At 43.4% G+C, this 21,014-nt stretch overlaps 1 protein-coding gene across 1 annotated transcript in view; it reads right to left on the minus strand.

The window, feature by feature from the left end:
- Positions 1–5,737: 5,737 nt before the first annotated feature.
- The window catches only part of ccdc33 (coiled-coil domain containing 33), a gene marked incomplete at both ends in the record, with an annotated part of 42,475 nt that continues 27,198 nt past the window's right edge, over positions 5,738–21,014 (minus strand). Inside the window, 8 exons of the mRNA XM_079502336.1 lie at positions 5,738–5,821; positions 6,087–6,176; positions 8,173–8,294; positions 8,729–8,822; positions 9,298–9,429; positions 11,007–11,095; positions 12,693–12,888; positions 18,421–18,484. Coding sequence (XP_079358462.1) covers positions 5,738–5,821; positions 6,087–6,176; positions 8,173–8,294; positions 8,729–8,822; positions 9,298–9,429; positions 11,007–11,095; positions 12,693–12,888; positions 18,421–18,484 — 871 coding nt within the window. The remainder of the gene's footprint in view (positions 5,822–6,086; positions 6,177–8,172; positions 8,295–8,728; positions 8,823–9,297; positions 9,430–11,006; positions 11,096–12,692; positions 12,889–18,420; positions 18,485–21,014) is intronic.

The raw sequence follows: 21,014 nt of genomic DNA on the forward strand, positions 1-21,014 counted from the left end.
ATTTCTTTTTTCATCATCGAAAATCATGAAAAACAACATACTATAGTATATCGTCAAACCATGAAAAAAGAGTTTCCTGAATTGGCTAACATTGGCTTTCCGAAGTGGCCCGTTTTTAACAAAATGCCTCAAATCATGAACACAGCGTCCGATTGCTGATTCCCACTCGGCCAAGGAAGAATGCCATCTTACATTTTCAAATCGGCCTCATGGTGGCGCTATAACAGGCAGATTCACGTTTTGGTCTATAACTTTACGGTAGGTCATACAATAGAAATTATTTTCCCCTTGGATTCCTAGCTTGCATCATTACACAACTCCCCAAATAACGGCAATTTCCACGTCAGCAGAAGACTATGACAGAGAAAAGAACCACGAATCCCACGACATAGTTAGTGATGACCCAATCGGAAATCGTGCAACTGCTTCTCTAGTCTTCGGGTGTACTCCTATAGTAGGCAGCAACGAGTGCAAAGTTGTCATAGCCTTGTCACCGAGATGCAGTGTGTCCCTAAAGATGAATGGAAGGATGCTGAGAGTCGAGGCCAGTACCCAGACTCACCCAGGATGCCTTTCTGATAGTGCGGTGGTTCTGGGCCCACACTGGACGCACCACACATCTGTCAACACTGATGACCACCAGGGTGAAGATGCTGTCGTACATGTTCATGTAGAAAACCATACTTCGCATCATGCACATGAATTTGCCAAAAAGGCAAGTGCCAATCCAGAGCTCTCTCTGTGATTGACAGGGGCTGGAATGCTGTAGCCAGGAAGTCGGCCACGGCGAGGTTGAGGTACCAAACGGTGTTGACGGTTTTCTTCATCCTGAAGCCCGTCGCCCAGATGGCGACACCGTTCCCCAACACACCGAGCACACACACACCAGGCTGTATGGACATGATGTTGAGGGATTTAGCCCAGTCATATCCTTCATCCACTCCAATCTCATAGTTGTAATAGTCTCTCCCAGACAGATCCATCTCGTCGTCATAGTGATAAACAGCAGGTGTGGTCATAATCTCCAACATCCTAAAACCTAAAAATAAAACAAATATAAGCTAGGTATATGCTTATTACATGGAGTGTTTTAACACTCCATGTAATATTATAATTAATGCTGTCAAAAATAACGCGTTAACGACGTTAATTAATTGCGTTAAAATATTTAATGCAATTAACGCATGCGCAGTGTTCCCCCTAACCTTAGAGTATAAGCCCCTAACGCGAGGCTCAGGAACGTCCAGTGCATAACAAATCTGTCACTGTGTAGCGCACAATCATGATTGAACAACACCAGAGAGATACACTGTAGCTTGTGTATTGTAGTTGGGTTCAATGGGTTGCCAAGTGGTTTGATTCTGTAACTCTGTTGCGTTACTTTGTCTGCCTACAGTGCCTAGCAAAGCCCCTTTGGATCATCATTCATTAGGCTACACACAGTCACAAGGTGCTGCCACACGGTGGAAAGAGCTGCGCACGTTCTCGGCTGCGCGCAGCTTAAAGCTTGAGTTTTTAGACAGCTGGTGGATGGAAATTAAGCTCCACCTCCGCTGAATTCTTGCGCGACGGCCAGATTCCCGGAAACGCTCTCCTCCGCTCAAGTCTTCCGCGGAGGTGGAGCTTCTTTTCCATCCACCAGCTGTCTAAAAACTCAGAATTTAAGCTGCGCGCAGTTTAAGAAGTGCGCAGCTTAAGAAAGTTTTGCGCTATGGTGTGGAGACGGTGACACACACGCACAAGGTGCTGCCACACGGTCAAAAGAGCTGCGCACGTTCTCGGCTGCGCGTAGCTTAAAGCTTGAGTTTTTAGACAGCTGGTGGATGGAAATTAAGCTCCACCTCCGCGGAATTCTTGCGCGACGGCCAGATTCCCGGAAACGCTCTCCTCCGCTCAAGTCTTCCGCGGAGGTGGAGCTTCTTTTCCATCCACCAGCTGTCTAAAAACTCAAGCTTTAAGCTGCGCGCAGCTTAAGAAGTGCGCAGCTTAAGAAAGTTTTGCGCTATGGTGTGGAGACGGTGACAAGGTGCTGCCACACGGTCAAAAGAGCTGCGCACGTTCTCGGCTGCGCGCTGCTTAAAGCTTGAGTTTTTAGACAGCTGGTGGATGGAAATTAAGCTCCACCTCCGCCGAATACTTGCGCGACGGCCAGATTCCCGGAAACGCTCTCCTCCGCTCAAGTCTTCCGCGGAGGTGGAGCTTAATTTCCATCCACCAGCTGTCTAAAAACTAAAGCTTTAAGCTGTGCGCAGCTTAAGAAGTGCGCAGCTTAAGAAAGTTTTGCGCTATGGTGTGGAGACGGTGACACACACGCCTCCTCCAGTCTTCTTCCTCCGCACGCATGCACACACGTACACTACTAGTGCTGTGTAGCTATCGGGATCAGCAGCGGCAGCAGTGTGGCAGCGGTGGCCGAACGGATAGCGGCGCGGTCTAGATACCGGAAGGTTCCCAGTTCGAACCAGCCGTCCGACACGTTAAAATTACCACCGCTGAAATGCCCTTGAACAAGGCATCAACCACTACGATGAAATGTGTTCTATGAGCAGGGCCTGGCTGGAAACAAGTTCTTGAGCTTAGCCCAGATACCCTGGGTAAATATAGATTTCATTTCATTTCATCAGACGCAGCGCTCTGCAAGAATCCCTCACAACACCTTTATAGTACCGTCGGGTCCGTCGCAACTTGTGGACAGTTTGAAAATGCGGGTCCTACGTGCATTAAGCCATTAACGTTGGTCCGCCTGGTTTCGTTTTGTCCAACGCGATTACGTGAATCAGCATGGCTGCGCCTGCAGTATAGGCTATTACCAAAACAAACATGGTACTTTTGTGTCGCACATGGAAAGCAACTGAAAACGACCATGGATATAAAGACAGTTCTCCTGTGCTGCTGTGCACAGCGCAGATAATGCACAACTCCAGGTACGAACCAAAACACTGACTGAAGCTGATCATTCACGACTAACTATCTCCAGAGTCCTGCAGTCCCGCAATGAAGGAGAGACAATCTCGTCTCTCACTATAGTCCACTTCTCTACAATGCCATTCTAGCCTTAACACCTACATTTATATGTTATTCAATATATTACTTTAGCGCAAAATATAGGCTTTTCTAAACCAAGCCCTGTTTCAAAAATGGTTATGTGCCATGTTATTGTATTTTGTGAATTAACTATAGTCTACAGTTTAACCCATTGATTCTCAGCCATTTTAATTTCAAGGACCCCCAAATTAAATTGATAGAAAGTAGCCTAGGCCATTTCATTATGATTTTTATCTCTGGACTGGGACCCCAGTCTCCATCCATCCATCCATCTTCAACCGCTTATCCGTGGTCGGGTCACGGGGCAACAGCTCCACCAGTGTTCCAGACTTCCCTCTCCAGAGCAACATTAGTGACTTCCTCATGGGGGACCCCAGTCTACATGGCCAAAAGCCAGTGTTAATTTAACTCAAAGTGTAGGCTAGGCCTACAAATGCTCACATCATATATAAATGCATTAGAAAACAAAAAAACTAATTTATATCCGCTTTGTCATTTATATTAACATTTCCACAACAATATACAGGAAAATATGGCATATTTTAGACATAGTTCGAATGGTGATTAATCATGATTAAATTAATTTTGAAGCTGTGATTAATCTGATTAAAAAATTTTATCATTTGACAGCCCTAATTATAATGAACATATTTGGTGCCAGGGAGCCCGGCCCATACAAGATTTGTAAAATGTTAATTAGCCACAGTCTGTTGACGAAATCCACACTGTCTAAACATTGTTGAGATTTTTCCAAATGTGTTTAAAAATAGCAGATGTACTGTTGCTTGCAGTGCGGCACGAAGGGACATGCTGTGAGGGTGAGCTTGTATATCTGAGTCATAATTAATAATTGTATAATAATTAATAATTTGTCTCCAGGCAGTAGTAGAGTCTACAGTAGCTGTTTCCATCAATAGCAAATTATTGTCTCAGGAATGTGACAAAAACGAAAACATCTCCAGGTAGGCTTCACGAAAAATCTACAAAGCAACTAGTTTTCAAAAAAATGTAATAGAGTAAAAGTACAATATTTGAATCCAAGATGGAGTGGAGTAGAAGTAAAAGTACTGGAAATCACAGTATAAGTAAATGTACTTATAGTTACTTATAGTAAATATATTTATAAAGACGATAAAATAAAAGCATAGTTACCTGTTTCAAAGTGTTGAAGAGACGTCACCCAGAGAACAGTCTTGATAGAAGTGTGGACAGTCCTAAGACAGTAGTGAGTCTAGTGACGAGGGCTGGACAGTCCACTCCACACTCCACATAAGGGATGTGTGGCCAATGTGGCCAACTTGTGTGGAGGGCCAATAAGGGCTTATGTGGGGGGAAAATAAGGGCTTGTGTGGGGGGCAAATAAGGGCTTGTGTGGGGGGCAAATAAGGGCTTATGTGGGGGGGCAATAAGGGCTTATGTGGGGGGCCAATAAGGGCTTGTGTGGGGGCAAATAAGGGCTTGTGTGGGGGGCCAATAAGGGCTTGTGTGGGGGGCCAATAAGGGCTTGTGTGGGGGGCCAATAAGAGCTTATGTGGAGGGCCAACAAGGGCTTGTGTGTGGGGCCAATAAGGGCTTGTGTGGGGGGCCAATAACTAGGGCCTGTGTGGGGGGGGGCAATACAGGCTTATGTGGGGAGCAAATAAGGGCTTATGTGGGGAGCAAATAAGGGCTTATGTGGAGGGCCAATAAGGGCTTATGTGGAGGGCCAATAAGGGCTTATGTGGAGGGCCAATAAGGGCTTATGTGGAGGGCCAATAAGGGCTTGTGTGGGGGGGGCAATAAGGGCCTGTGTGGGGGGCCAATAAGGGCTTATGTGGGGGGAAAATAAGGGCTTATGTGGGAGGCCAATAAGGGCTTATGTGGAGGGCCAATAAGGGCTTGTGTGGGGGCAAACAAGGGCTTATGTGGGGGGGAAATAAGGGCTTATGTGGAGGGCCAATAAGGGCTTGTGTGGGGGGCCAATAAGCAGTGGCGTGCACAGACATTTAGAGGGGCAGGTGCTCAAGTGAAAAAAGGGCACCTTGTGCAGCGCGTGGAACCGGCAGGTTACCTTAATAGTGTGAGATTTATCGATTTTTGGGCATAAAGGATTTTTTTCCTTTTTTTTCAAAAGGGCACATTGCTGTCGAGAGGGCAAAGGGCAGGTGCTCTAGCACCACCTGGTGTCTATCTGTGTACGCCACTGCCAATAAGGGCTTATGTGAGGGGCCAATAAGGGCTTATGTGGAACATATTGCTTAATTTACTGTCCAATGACATGAAATGGCACAAGGGAGGGACCCCACAAAAAGACCACCCCAAAATTCTCTGCGCACTGCGCGCGCCCACACATGTGCCACTTTTTCTAGTTTTGCAATGTTTTTATGCAATTTACTTATGGGAACTATTGATAGATTCAAAATAACTGTTCTGAGGCATTGTGCACTTTGGGAATTGTTTATTATTGTTAATCTGATCACAAGGTGTCATCTTTATTCCATGCCTTCCAAAATCTACACTACTGTGGGTCTTTGAGCATCTTCCAGTTGCAAGTCATTTTCACAGGCTGCATGTGTTCATTCTGGTCACAGACAAATCGTTCTGTAAAAAAGGACAAATATGTTTCTTTAGTATGGTGCTAAATGACAGTGTACTGTATTATAACAATGATGCAACTTACTGCCTGGGAGTTCTGCAGGATCATAGTGGATGCTCAGGAAAAGCCGTGTCTATACTCATTGAGTTTAGTCAACATTTCCTGTTTCTGCCTCCCCCAAACTTTAGAGTTGTCCTCTAGCTGTAATAAATGGTAAATGGTGCATTTATATAGTGCCTTTATCCAAGGCGCTTTATATAGACTCTGGGGGAGCCCGGGTTTGGACAGGCAACCTTGCGGTTACCATCCAGCCACTCTACCCCTGAGCCACCGCCACCCTATAAACATACAGTAGAACCACTTTACTGATGCACAAACACATCTGTTATTGATCAGTGACCATAGAAAAAGGCACATTTGCCAGTTAGAATTGAGCAAAAATAGACAATTTCTTTGTATTTAATACCTGAGTTTCCAGTGTATTAATTTTTGCCTCAGCTTTTTCCAGTTTACTCAGCAACCTCAGCCTCTCTTGGTCTGGTATCATCTCTTGTGCCTGTGAGGGATATTATTCACATCACTTGTTGACCCTTTTCTTGACTAAAAAACAAACTTAACTGTGGATTAGTGCCACAATTTCTGAGTGGTGCAGCCACTCCAATGCCCAGCGATGCCCGTCCCTATGTCCGTTTAGGGTAGGTGACAAAGTGGCGCTGTTGAGCTTCACACTGTGCACAAGTGCATGATGGAAAGGTGAGTTTTAGTGTGCAGTACAGACTACGGTGTATGCAATAGCATTTGTTGACCACCAAGTGTCACTGTTGCGCAGTCAGCACCACTCACTACAGACCGGTCTGATTTTCATTGACACTTATATTAGGAACTAGAAACTAGCTACAATTTGAACTACTGTAGGCTACCTTGTACTGAGGCTACACAGTACGTTTGGGTCAATTTTTACACTTTTCACAAAGCTATTTTTGGCCCAACAGGCACTTTGGATAATCCTCCCCTGTGGAGTACTGGACCTGTGTTGCATGTGGAGTACTGGACCTGTGTTGCATGTGGAGTGCTGGACCTGTGTTGCATGTGGAGTACTGGACCTGTGTTGCATGTGGAGTACTGGACCTGTGTTGCATGTGGAGTACTGGACCTGTGTTGCATGTGGAGTGTTGGACCTGTGTTGCATGTGGAGTGCTGGACCTGTGTTGCATGTGGAGTGTTGGACCTGTGTTGCATGTGGAGTGCTGGACCTGTGTTGCATGTGGAGTGCTGGACCTGTGTTGCATGTGGAGTGCTAGACCTGTGTTGCATGTGGAGTACTGGACCTGTGTTGCATGTGGAGTGCTGGACCTGTGTTGCATGAGGAGTACTGGACCTGTGTTGCATGAGGAGTGCTAGACCTGTGTTGCATGAGGAGTGCTGGACCTGTGTTGCATGTGGAGTGCTGGACCTGTGTTGCATGAGAGTACTGGACCTGTGTTGCATGAGGAGTGCTAGACCTGTGTTGCATGAGGAGTGCTGGACCTGTGTTGCATGTGGAGTACTGGACCTGTGTTGCATATGGAGTGCTGGACCTGTGTTGCATGTGGAGTACTGGACCTGTGTTGCATGTGGAGTGCTGGACCTGTGTTGCATGTGGAGTGTTGGACCTGTGTTGCATGCGGAGTACTGGACCTGTGTTGCATGTGGAGTACTGGACCTGTGTTGCATGTGGAGTGTTGGACCTGTGTTGCATGTGGAGAACTGGAACTGTGTTGCATGTGGAGTGCTGGACCTGTGTTGCATGTGGAGTGCTGGACCTGTGTTGCATGTGGAGTGCTAGACCTGTGTTGCATGTGGAGTGTTGGACCTGTGTTGCATGTGGAGTGCTGGACCTGTGTTGCATGTGGAGTACTGGACCTGTGTTGCATGTGGAGTGCTGGACCTGTGTTGCATGTGGAGTACTGGACCTGTGTTGCATGTGGAGTGCTGGACCTGTGTTGCATGTGGAGTGCTAGACCTGTGTTGCATGTGGAGTGTTGGACCTGTGTTGCATGTGGAGTGCTGGACCTGTGTTGCATGTGGAGTGTTGGACCTGTGTTGCATGTGGAGTGTTGGACCTGTGTTGCATGTGGAGTGCTAGACCTGTGTTGCATGTGGAGTGTTGGACCTGTGTTGCATGTAGAGTACTGGACCTGTGTTGCATGTAGAGTGTTGGACCTGTGTTGCATGTGGAGTACTGGACCTGTGTTGCATGTGGAGTGTTGGACCTGTGTTGCATGTGGAGTACTGGACCTGTGTTGCATGTGGAGTGTTGGACCTGTGTTGCATGTGGAGTGTTGGACCTGTGTTGCATGTGGAGTGCTAGACCTGTGTTGCATGTGGAGTGTTGGACCTGTGTTGCATGTGGAGTGCTGGACCTGTGTTGCATGTAGAGTACTGGACCTGTGTTGCATGTAGAGTGTTGGACCTGTGTTGCATGTGGAGTGGTGGACCTGTGTTGCATGTGGAGTGCTGGACCTGTGTTGCATGTGGAGTGCTGGACCTGTGTTGCATGTGGAGTACTGAACCTGTGTTAATGGCTGGATGATGATGGGTAAATGTTGCTGCTGTCGCAGCCTTTCCAGCTCTCCTCGGAGACGGGCGTTCTCTGCCGCCAAGGCAGACTCTATCTCTTCCTTTCTGTTGTCCACTAGGGGTGGGCAAAAAAAAGAAATTCAGGGATATACGTGATTTTTTAGTGGTGCAACCACTCCAAGGAACAGCAATGTCCGTGTCCGTGTGACACATATGTGACTCGTGTTAACCTATGTTTGTGTGTGACTCATGTGTGACTCATGAGTACCAGTAGGGGCGCTGTCACGCCAGAAACAGAGAGAGAGAAATAGTGCTGCACTGTTGCCTGCTAATGAGAGCACGAGAGAGGGAGGGGGGGGGGGGTTCTAAGGGGGGGAGTTGCACCACTCAGTTCACACGGGTGTGATTTTAATGCCACGATATTAAAATTGTATCGCCATGTTCAGAATCGATTTTTATTTACCGGTATGTATTTCTTTACTTTTATTTAATACATTAAAGTCCTACTCCTAACTGTATAATAGTTTCCACTTTATGCAGTCATCTCACCAGTTTGGAGTTTGGCTGCTTGATTCTTCACCACATTTTGTCTGTGCTTCTCCCTAAGGCGGTTATCTAGCGCTTTCTCCATCTTCTCAATGACCTGAAAAAGAATGGGTCCAATTAACGGGTTCAATTAACGATATAGTATTTATAGATAACACTAACTACTTGCACTCATATTATAATATCTCTGCTGTCACCTAACTCCAAAATGTTCATTTTTCAGGAAATGAAGAATATACATTTTTCAGGAAATTAAGAAAATCTTATATTTTGAAAACAAAGTAATACTGCCACATCAAAGTTCATGTTCATGACTTTATATATTGTCAATTACTTGCATGAGAGGGGAAGAGGTGGTGGAGTTAGCTGTTTGAATTTAGCACAGTTTGAGGGTCCAATGGAGTTAAGAGGTTTTGTCCCAAGTGCTTTTTACTACTTTCCATTGGTTCAGTATTTTCGAAACAACGACGTAAAGGGTCAAAAAAATCAAAATGGAGTTAGGAGATTTCCTCCCGACAGCAACGATATAGCATAGTGACTTCATCCAGTTGTTAAGTCAGTATGTACAGTACCTTCTCTTGCTGTTTTACTGTGAGCTCCAAGCTCGCCATGTTGGTGACGCGAGTCTGGAAGCGTTGCAGATCCCCCTGCTGTTGCTTGTGCACCTTCTGAAGCACCAGCAACTCCTTCTCACTGTCATTTTTCTGCACAGCACACAGAGTGAAATGGGCAGTGGTGGATAGTTGTTTAAGTACTGTACGTAAGTACAATTTTGAGGTAAGCTATTTGTACTTTAGTTGAGTATTTCCAATTTCCTGCAGTACTTTTACTTTACTTGACCACTACATTTATTTGAAAACTTTAGTTACTAGTTACAGTATGTTGTAGCTTTTTATCATTGTTATTACAAAATATACATTAACCACTTTAGCCCTAAACACATTTTGACCATGCGTCGCAATGCGACGCAATCATTAGCTATTTTCAAATGATTTGTATACATTTCAAAACATGAAATGGGACATTCTGCATAAGGAGTACGTTCTACTTTTGTACTTTAAGTGCATACTGTATAATTGCCAAAACTTCTGTAGGCCTACTTTAACTCAAGTACATTTTGAATTCCGGACTTTTTACTTGTAACAGAGTATATCTATTTGCAGTATTAGTACATTTACATAAGTAAAACATGTTAAGTACTTTTTCGGGTTTATGATCCATTCGGGAGCGGACGATATCATTACTGTACGTCATGTTGTAGGCCTAGTCATTAGTCTGGAACTTCCTTTCCCTCAAACTGAATAATGAATAATAATAACTCCCCAATAAAAGTCTTGATGCGGTGTAAGGTTCGCTGATTTTTAAAATATGAATGAGACACGTCGCACACGTTTTGAGCTTGTAGATCAGCTATTTTTGTATTATTATTTTATATTTTTCAATTGGAATCCTGAAAAGTTCAATCTTTTTTAGTTATGTTAACGTCATAAACTAAATACAAATACATTGGAAATAAACAAAGACAATAACATTTCAATACTACTCATTAAGCTACTAATTTAGACTGAAGTAATTAAAGCGGGTCATGTTTGCAAATCAATAATACAGTATATCAGTATTATAGAGGGCCGCCAGTTGCCCATGTATGCAGTAGACTACACATCATTGTGTATTCCTGCACTATCTGCAGCAACCTCCTCATTACATTGATTTATTGGAGATTCTGACTTTCAATTGTACATAGGCCTACACTTTGTTTTGATTGTATTATTCCACTTTGGCACTGTAAACGTATGTTTTCTCATGACCAATACAGCTCCTTTGAATTGCATTGACAGTATTGTTTTTGGACTTGTGAGAAGAACTGAGCAAGTGATCAGCTGAGCAAATAGTGCATAATGTATGTACCGGTATATTTATTGTCATTGCTTCTGCTCACCACTAGAGGGCACCAGAAACTGATGCATGTTTTCACTCTAATATCAGGGACTGTTAGTTTCGCCTTGTTCATCGGTGTCTGTATTTAAATACCCCTTTATTTAAATACCCTTAGAGTCACCAACCCTGTGCTTACCTGTGAGGTGCTGTGTGTTCAGTTTATCTTAGTACTTATGCACTGTATCATTTTGTTTCCTCTTTTGATTGCATCTATCTATCTATCTATCTATCTATCTATCTATCTATCTATCTATCTCAGATATGTCTTAGCCTGGGTTTCCAGCCTGATTTCACTTCAACAGTGACGAAATGTTTGACGACGAGACGAGTTCTTAGTTCTTACCCTGATGAGCTCATTCTGCAACTGTTGGATCTTGTCCTTATGGGAAGCAGCTTTTGTAGTCTCACTGGCCAGTTTAAATTTCAGATCAGCTACAAGATAATAAGTAAACAAATTAACATTTAATTCAAGACATTTAATTTGGGTAATAACAAACATGGATTCTGGACACACGTTATAGCCATATTTCAAAGCCTCTTTTTGCTTGTAATATTCAGCAGTTGCAAAGACTTCATGGACTTTTAATAGGAAGTCATGTCGGGTCTGAGCCTCATATATGAGATTAACAATGAGCAACACTGTCCTTCAGACTCAGCAAGGAATTCAATGTGCTGACTTTGCTTTGATGCCAAAAGAGAAGGAGTTTTGAAGCAGCCCTTTTACTGAGGGTCACAGACTGTCCTTTAGCAGATAAGGCGTACTGCCCACACAGTTTATCAGTGTCTGTGGCCTCATTAAAACGTGGCACAGACTGCCAGGGAGGCAGACACTCACATGGAATATCTCTCACATAGAAACAAACCTTCACATCACTGTTTCCCATGGCAATGAACTAAACCCGCATTCACAACAGCATGGAAATCAAGTGAGGTTTCAACAACTATATACTCGAATCTCTTCGCCAAAAATAGCAGACCTACAATACTCACACAACGTGATGCATTGTTCCTCGTTGGGAGCTTGTAGATCTGCTATTTCTGCTATTTCTGTTTGCCCCAGAATAGGGATGCTAGCTTTCATGCGGTTAACAAGAGCAACCTAGGAGGTGCGCATAGTCAAGCCCCACATGGCTCATGGCCTAGCTTGAGACAGCTTTCAAATGTAACCAAATGTCTCTTATTTTTATAGACATTTGGTCTTCTTTACCTTCGACCACCAAATTATACCAAATTGAATTACAGTAGATATATAATACATGAAGTGTCATGGCCTTGGTCACTCACAAGTATGCATGAAGTTGTATTGACCAAAAGGGGACGAGACACTAATCCCGATAGTTTTGTAATTGCAGTGGTGGACATTAACTAAGTACATTTACATGTAGTACTGTACTGTACTTAAGTACAATTTTGAGGTATTTGTACTTTGCTTGAGTATTTCCAATTTCCAATACTTTTACTCCACTACATCTCAGAGGCAAATATTGTACTTTTACTCCACTACATATATTTGAAAACCTTTGTTACTATTTACTTTGATTATTATTACCAGTAAGACGCCCCGAGGGCGAGGTGTCTGCCTGGGTGAGCACTGAGCACCCACCCAAGCTCACAATGCATCGCATCGCGACGCATTATGAGCTTGTAGATTTTCAAAACATTTGAAAGCTTTAAATGGGACATTCTGCATAGTGAGTACTTTCTACTTTTGGTACTTTAAGTACATTTTGATGCCAATACTTTCGTACTTTTACCCAAGTACATTTTTAATTCTGGACTTTTACTTGTAATGGAGTACAGTAGTAGTAGGTTTTACTTAAAGTATAACAATTGAGTACTTTTTGGAAGAGAGACCATTATCTGGGCTAGTGTAATGCCCGAGATTCAAACTCGGGTCTCCCGCGTTAAAGTCCAACATCTTAACCACTAGACCAAAGCGATATCCCTATGGACTGGGGGAGATATTAGACTTTTGAAGCCATCAGGCTGAGGCTCTGAGCCACTCTGCTACACTAGGTTGAAGCCGTACCTATCCGGTCAGTGATCTCCGCCTTGGTCATAACGTCTACATCGGTGTCGTCCAGCAGATCTCGACCCAGGTCCTGGTGCAGGGACATGTCACTGCGGAGCTGACTGTTGTCCGTCTCCAGACTCGCCACCTGCGTTCTCAGGGCGATAATGTCCTCTGCCATCTTGCTCATGGCTGAGCGGTAGTTTTCCACCTCCTGGAGGAGAGGCAGAGAAATGAGACAGATTTGTCACAATTGATAAAGTAGAGCTGGCCATATACAGTAGGAGATTTACAGGTTTATGTGATAGACTAGGGTTGGTAGGAAATACATGGAGGACTATGACAAACTCAATGGATCAAATATCAGGTCCGTAATAGGTCCATTATGTATATTTTTCAACATCTATAAGAAACATTTTAGAATAATTTTCTCAGTTGCCGCCCCCACCCTATGGAACTCACTCCCAGCTCAAAGCTACCCCCAGTCCTCCACCCTATGGAACTCACTCCCAGCTCAAAGCTAACCCCAGTCTCCCACCCGATGGAACTCACTCCCAGCTCAAAACTCACCTTTTCAGACTTAAACGTAAAGGGACTGAGTATTCAGAAAGCTATACAAATTGCAGCTCACATTTGTTGCCTAGTTTCATCACCACCACTAGATGTCTCTGTAGGCTCATTGGTTAACATTGACATGTCAAGGTCCATTTTTTCTGCATTTAAGGACCGGTCCACCTTGATGACATTTAGCCTCTCAGACCCAAAATGTGTCTTATTTTGTCGTCATTGAATAACATGCTGTCCACAATTCCATGCTGTATTGATGTGGTACCATCCATAGGAGAGATAACAGGCAAACATTGATCAAAATAACAATTATTGTGTAGACTTCTTGTAAATTAAGTAATGCAGTAATGCAATAATGTAACTCTTGAGAGCTTACAATGGTCCATTTTAAGCTCTCAAGAGTTAAAGATCTATAATTGTCCATTTGGTTACCAACTCTCCAACATTTAAGTTTAACTGGAGACCACCTGGAACCCCCACAAGGACCACTGGTTGAAAACCACTGATCTACAGCGTATCCTCAGCAGAATAGCTCAGGAAGTCTCTCTGCGTCCTCAAACAGGATTAAAAACGATGTCTCGCCTGAGCACCAACGCATGTCTTTGAATAATTAACACTGATTTCCCATTGCTTTCCCTCAAGCTCAAAGCATTAGAACACGATGCAAAGGCAAAATAGGGACTTGTATGCCGCTTCTGTAATCGATTTTCTGAAGTTGTGAGTGAAATTGTAATCGTTTATTGTTAATACCCCTCATGTCAAGGTGTTTGGTCACAGGGATTTGGTATAAACCCTGCTGGTGCATGCATGGAGTGTTCTGCTATTAACCTCTTACACCCCCATTTAAAACATAAATAAAGAGAAAATAACAGATCTACAAGCCCAAAACGGATACCATAGATCTAATTATTTGTTCTCTATTTTTGAACAATTTGAAAGTCAATTTCGAGGATAGTAAAGGTAAATCCATTCACCTGCTAAGAAAAGTTGAAAAGAATACAAACCACTAAAAGATTATTATTATTATTATTATTATTATTATTATTATAATAAACATAGAAAAATGCTTTATTTAGACATGGAAGTGGAGATTATACCGATAGTTATGGAGCCATAATTGAACATGACAGACATCAGATTGATCAGACATTAACACACGCCATAAGCTTGTTAATCGCAACAAAAATACTCCTTTCCACATGGTCTATTTCTTTCATGAACAAAAAAAAAGTACAAATGTTCTAGCTTCACAACCATATTATTTATTTTATAACAACGGTAAATTCCTGAGAAGAAGCAAAATACCATGCAGCCTTATGCTGATGAGCAATTACAGCTGGCCTCCATATTGTTAGAGAGCTCTTTTATGACAGCCTTGCACTGCACAGCCAGAGCTTGTTGTACAGCATATACCAGCACATTGTTCTGTCCGATGTCACATGTTCCACTCCATCAGTGGTGTCGGAGCGTGCACAAAGAACACAATGCAGGGGGGAGGCCTATAAGAGCTGGGTCTGGGACGTACGTATAGTATGCACAAGGGCCGTATCTATTTGAAGATTCCAATCTGGGAATCTGGGGTGGTTGAGGCTCCCCTGGGACACCGGCATGAAATTGAGCGTCTAATTGAAAGGGCAGGGACAAGGTGACAATGATGATGACTACAGATGAGGCCAGAGATACTAGGGGGACCCACAGGCATGATGGGAAGGAGGGGGTCCCAAATGATGAGTATGGGAAGCCCCATCATCATCTGGGTATAGAATAAAAGGGGGGGCTCTGTCTCGCCCTAGGAATGCTGCAGGACGGGTGGCCCCTCCTCGCAGTGCTTTGAAGACATTATAAAAAGGGGGGCTGCCTTCCACACTCTCCGTCGCTCTAGGACAATTACATCACAAACAGATGGCAGCCACCGCATATAGGAAGAGAGAGTGTGTGTGTGTGTGTGTGTGTGTGTGTGTGTGTGTGTGTGTGTGTGTGTGTGTGTGTGTGTGTGTGTGTGTGTGTGTGTGTGTGTGTGTGTGTGTGTGTGTGTGTGTGTGTGTGTGTGTGTGTGTGTGTGTGTACTGTGTTCTCGTGCATGTTTTTTTTGAGTGCTTGTACTGTATAGTGTACGCAAAGGGAATTTATGTGACCCATATTCTTTTACGGCAATTATCATAACAGTAGTAATTTATGCATCCAGTCACCTTGAAATTGCCCGATTCAGACTCAAATCTCTGTCAGATTTGATCAGACAGATGCTGGGAACGTTTAAACATTCTTTTTTTACAGAGAACCTTGTGTTCACTGACAAACACAAATCCTCTCCACTCGTGCGGCCACAAACTCAAGCAAGCCTAACTAAAAACTGAAATTAGGACGTTATCGAAATGACAATGGATAATGTCAAGTTATGCACAGGCCGCAGGCGATATAATGCCCTTCAGACTTCCGTACAGACAGCACAAGTGTTGACCCAATCAGACTGGATGAAATGTTAATCTATTCGACCACGCTGTCATTTTGTCTCTAGAGTGTCACACTGGTAGAGCTCTCTACTGTGTGAGACAGAAACCGCCTCAGTCAGGTCTCTGATTTAGGAGCCAGGCCAGAGATAGAGAGAGATGCTTCCAACTGGGTGTTGCAATAACACAGGACGCAGCATGGCGTCCAGTCCCGCTGGGCTTTGCGTGGCACCGTCCCTTCAAAGCTAATAATAATCATATAGCCGCCATAAGGCACAATCTCTAGATCTGGGATTTTGGCCAGTGACAATTTTGGCAATGGTCCAATTATTATGTATCCATCTTATATATAACATATCTCGTTGTCTACCCATGATCCACCCATTTACATTTATAATGATGATGTATAAGATGATTAGAGGATAGAAGAAATAAATCTATAGTACTGGAACATGCATTGTCTAAAAGTCTTCATTGTTTAAGATCACATTAAAGTAGTTTGAAACAAATCAACAACTTTAACTGATACTTTCGGAAGTGTCCAGATTCAGTCAACATGAACCATTTGGTATTCAACAGCACATTAAAACAAATGTTATGATTAATTGACGCTAGTATGTCGCAATGACTTAACTTACCTCATATGAAACCCTTGATGCTGCTGAGTGCCAAGCAGGGAGGCATTCTGTATGATTTTAATTGACTTAGGTATATGACCTGGTCGGGGATTGAACCCCTACCTCCCAATTGCAGGATGGACACCAGTGGATAATATTTTGGTAGAGTATAGAATGATTAATGTCAATTCATCATAGGTGCCTTGTCCCCTCTTAAGATCCTCTGGGGAGATCATGGGAGGGACCCCATTTTGAGAGCCACGTACTGTTCTGGGTAATAGGGACATATCCGTGGTACAGTAAGTAATGCTTTACTTTTTTAACTTTTTATTGAAATAGAACAGTAAGGATCGTAGCATAGTGAGTGAGGAGAGACGTGAGGGGGCAGTGTAGTAGGAATCAGTCCCACAACCTTGTTGTTGGCACATTGACTAGTTCAGTCACCAGCACACGTTTGTAATTGTAGTCCTACACGGTCAGGGACAAATATTTGTAGCCCCACCAGCAGGGGCTCTAAGGATGACTATGTTAGTTGATTCAAGCCACTTTAGTCTGATTAGGTGTAAGGAGCAGCACATCCTCCAGGGGCTGCTAGAAGGGCTTACGGCCCTATCTTGCCTCATGACAAATCTTCATAATAGGCAGTTTGTATAGGCCTTCTTAGAAAAATGGTGAAATTTTGAATAGGCTATATGTATTTCATAGTATTACAAAATGCCTTAAAAGATAGGGTAAGGGCAAGAATCAAGATAGGACTCTCAGTCTTGCTCATAAGTCGCTGTCAGGCGGAAACCAACTCTATTTTTGAGGTTTTTGATTTATTTATTTATTTTAACTAACTAACTCCACACAGTCCACACACACAGAGAGCAGCAGCAATGGCTGCAATGCACACTCGGAGCGGAACATAAATAAACTATTTATTAAAGTGTACCTCTTTATTAAACTTAGCACTGAGGCTAACTAACTTTATGAAAATGATTAAATCCATTTCTAAAATCTATGTACGTTTTCTAAGAGCAATATGAAAACAAGAAATTGGTTCATATAGCTTTTCTCTCGCTAGTTCTACTGAAACTCCATCTCCGTAAACCCCTCTTTGCAGAAGTTATTGTAATATTTAAAGTCCTACTTGTTATTATCGTATGCATTTATAAGCAGTGTCATGAAAAATCAGGGCCTATACTCTTTCACGCAGTGCGAGCTTCATTTTGTAGCTGTTCTTATCAATGACGGAAAATTATGGAGAAAACCTCTTAACTCCACTTGAGCTGGAGTCGGGTATAGTGGTGATAATAATGACACATGCAAGTACCGTTATCTGACAGTCTACAAAGTCACAATATCAACTTTGATGAGGCAGCATAGCTTTGTTTTAAACATATGTGGTTTTCTTCATTTTCTGATTTTGTTTTTTAATTTCCTGAAAAGTGAACATTTAGGAGTTAGGTGGTTTCTGCCCGACAGCAGAGATATATTTTTCATACTGCTCATCATGAAAATATACTGTATCTATCACAATGGAGAAGTTGATATATATTCCAGCACTATACCTGACAAGATATCTATTCAGCTTAAAGTGGCTTCAGAATTCAGACCTGTGTTTGGAGGGTTCAGACCTGCAGAATTCAGACCTGTGTTTGGAGGGTTCAGACCTGCAGAATTCAGACCTGTGTTTGGAGGGTTCAGACCTGCAGAATTCAGACCTGTGTTTGGAGGGTTCAGACCTGCAGAATTCAGACCTGTGTTTGGAGGTTCAGACCTGTGTTTGGAGGTTCAGACCTGTGTTTGGAGGTTCAGACCTGTGTTTGAAGGGTTCAGACCTGTGTTTGGAGGTTCAGACCTGTGTTTGAAGGGTTCAGACCTGTGTTTGGAGGTTCAGACCTGTGTTTGGAGGGTTCAGACCTGTGTTTGAAGGGTTCAGACCTGTGTTTGAAGGGTTCAGACCTGTGTTTGAAGGGTTCAGACCTGTGTTTGGAGGGTTCAGACCTGTGTTTGGAGGGATCAGACCTGTGTTTGGAGGGTGCAGACCTGTGTTTGGAGTATTCAGACCTGTGTTTGGAGGGTTCAGACCTGTGTTTGAAGGGTTCAGACCTGTGTTTGAAGGGTTCAGACCTGTGTTTGGAGGGCAGAGATCTCTTGCATGCGGGCGCCATTCTCAAAGTCAGGGAGAGCAGGTCTGGAACACGGAACATATTCAACAAGCATGATCATAATCATATTTATTATACCACCCATTTGGAAAAATGCAATACATTTCACAATTATATAGGCCCATATGCAAAACAAAAACAAACAAAAAAATACAAACATCAATATGTTTTAATGAATTCTCATTAGTATCTATTCATTCTCAGTGAAATAAAGGTTTGTAGGCCGTGCTGCGAGGTCCCTTTTCGTTCGGTTTCGTTCCCGCGTCTTTGGCACTACGATTTCAATGCATATTTCCATAGACAATACCCTTCTGGACTCTGGGTTAAAAGTTCTCCGCATAATATCCTGCAGTATTTTGTCACAAGCCAGAAATGTATATACAAGTGTATAACCAAAAAACGAAAATCTTGTGCTGCTGTTTTTGCTTGTAAAATGTGTTGATATATATTGATTTTGGTAACACCAAATCTTTCTCAAATGTCATAAATACATACACCTAACATCTGAAACAAGTATTGGTGCCTTAGTTTACTCATATGTGAATCTAGATCATGAAATGTAGCAAATTTGTTAAAGAAAACGCTTCAACTTAAGTGATTGGCACCTAGCACAATGAAACATACACATAGAAAATGTAGCCAAAAGCTTATGTTTCATACATAAAAAATGTCACAACCTACTGGGTAATGAAAGGTAGAAAAGAAAAGCAGCCCACCTTGGCCCAAAATGGCTGAAAATCTATCAAAATGTTACCATGCCCCCTAAATTGGAATAATGCAAAAAATGGACAAGACTAAAAATAAATGCACTAAAGGTCAGAATTATTACAACATATGGTATGAAACATTTATACAAGTACCACAAAGTGTCACAGCATCTGACATTTGCACATCACCCCCCCCCCCCCCCCCCCCCCGCAGCTCAAGTGCAGTTAGTCAGTCTATTTGCCAGCCCATAGAGTCCCATTGTGAACCCAGACATGTTGAGTACACCAAAGTGTTATAGTACAAATGTTGAATACTAGAATTTCGCGGGCCTTCGGCCCGCTCATCCCAGAGTTGCGTTGCCGCGCGTTGCGATACAGAAGTCCACAGATACAGAAGTGCACAGTGACACGCGTTGTATGCAGCTGTTTTGTGTTGCAGCGCGCGTGTAGTGTTGTTGTTCTTATCCATATATGCGCCTCGGTTCGTCCCGTTTGTTCCACGCCAGGTGTCGACGCAGTCGTTGGCGCAAATTTCTTATTATTTTAACTGTGTATGTAATCGCGGCTAGTAGCACACAATTTTTTTTAGGAGCACGATGAAAAGTTATCAAATAATGTGTTTGATGGCCCTCCTATATACAGCTTTAGTCCCCACACGTCTCAATATTTGCCATTGACAAAGAACAGAGAAATTAGGTCGAAATGCCGCTAAATATGACGTAAATTAAAATGTATTATATATATATATGTTTTTAATTGAATGTAAATACTTTACTTATAAAAAAACCTGGCAACCCGCACCCCGCGGTCATTTTCCGCTAACCTGAGCGGTGCTCCCTAGCCTGCTGGAGGGGTTGACATCATGCCATGCACCCTCGAGAGGAAAAAGAAGGAAAATAAATGCAGCCTTGAGGCTACGTACCAATGTGGTCTTGTGGAGCTTGATCACCTCCTCCTCCTCCTTTTTTCCCCAAATTGCCAATCCCAATAAATGGCAAAGTAGCCTAGTGTGAATACTTCCACAGCCTAATTAGTAAAGGATAAACTATCAGTCTTCTCCGAAATCTGTCAATGTTTGTCAACTCAGCACGTGTTGACAACGCATAGTAAACAGAAGCCGTGTGTGTGTCACAGCAAAAGTGGTGACCTATAGAATCCTGTACATAGAAGCATCACGCAATCGTCTCCCTCCCTGTGTGGGTCACGTGGTGGGCTTTGAGCAAAGTGTGTGTGGCTGGCTGGCCTGTGTTTTGCTGCGTGGGGATCGCCATGTGAGGGGGCTAGCCAATAAGGGCCCTGTGTTGCATGTGGAGAATTGTGTAGGTTAGTGTGTGTGGTGTAGCCGAACGGGGTGGTGAGAACATGAGGGGGATGTAGCACAGCAATCGGTGACCCCTACATTAAGCTGTGTTGCTCCCAGCATGCAGTGCAAATGCGTGTTGTAGCAACCGTAGCCAATGGGAAAACAGGATGCAGTGTTGCCAGGTCCGCGAATTGTAAGCGAGTTGTAAGTAGCGTGTTGAATGGCATTTTTTCTGGGCTTGTTTTCATAGACCTGGCAACAAATTAGGCGGGGGTGTCGGTGCTTGTGGCGTGTTTGTGTTTATTATTGATATTGATGTTGTTTGTGAGTGTGGACGGGAGGCGGCTTTAGTGGCAGTGCAATGACAGTTTTTACGCGGATGGTGTTGAGTGTGGGCGTGCGGCGCGACATGAGGAGATAGCCGCCGATCGACGCGGAGGGTAAGGCTGTGTCGTTTTAGTGTGTTGTTGCAGTGTGTGTTGCAGCGTGTTGCAGCGTGTGAGTGACGTAGTAGCTGGTGACTTTGGGTTGGGTCCCTTTTCCTTT

The sequence above is a fragment of the Electrona antarctica genome (assembly GCF_951216825.1).
Source record: "Electrona antarctica genome assembly, chromosome: 5".
Lineage (NCBI taxonomy): Eukaryota > Metazoa > Chordata > Actinopteri > Myctophiformes > Myctophidae > Electrona > Electrona antarctica.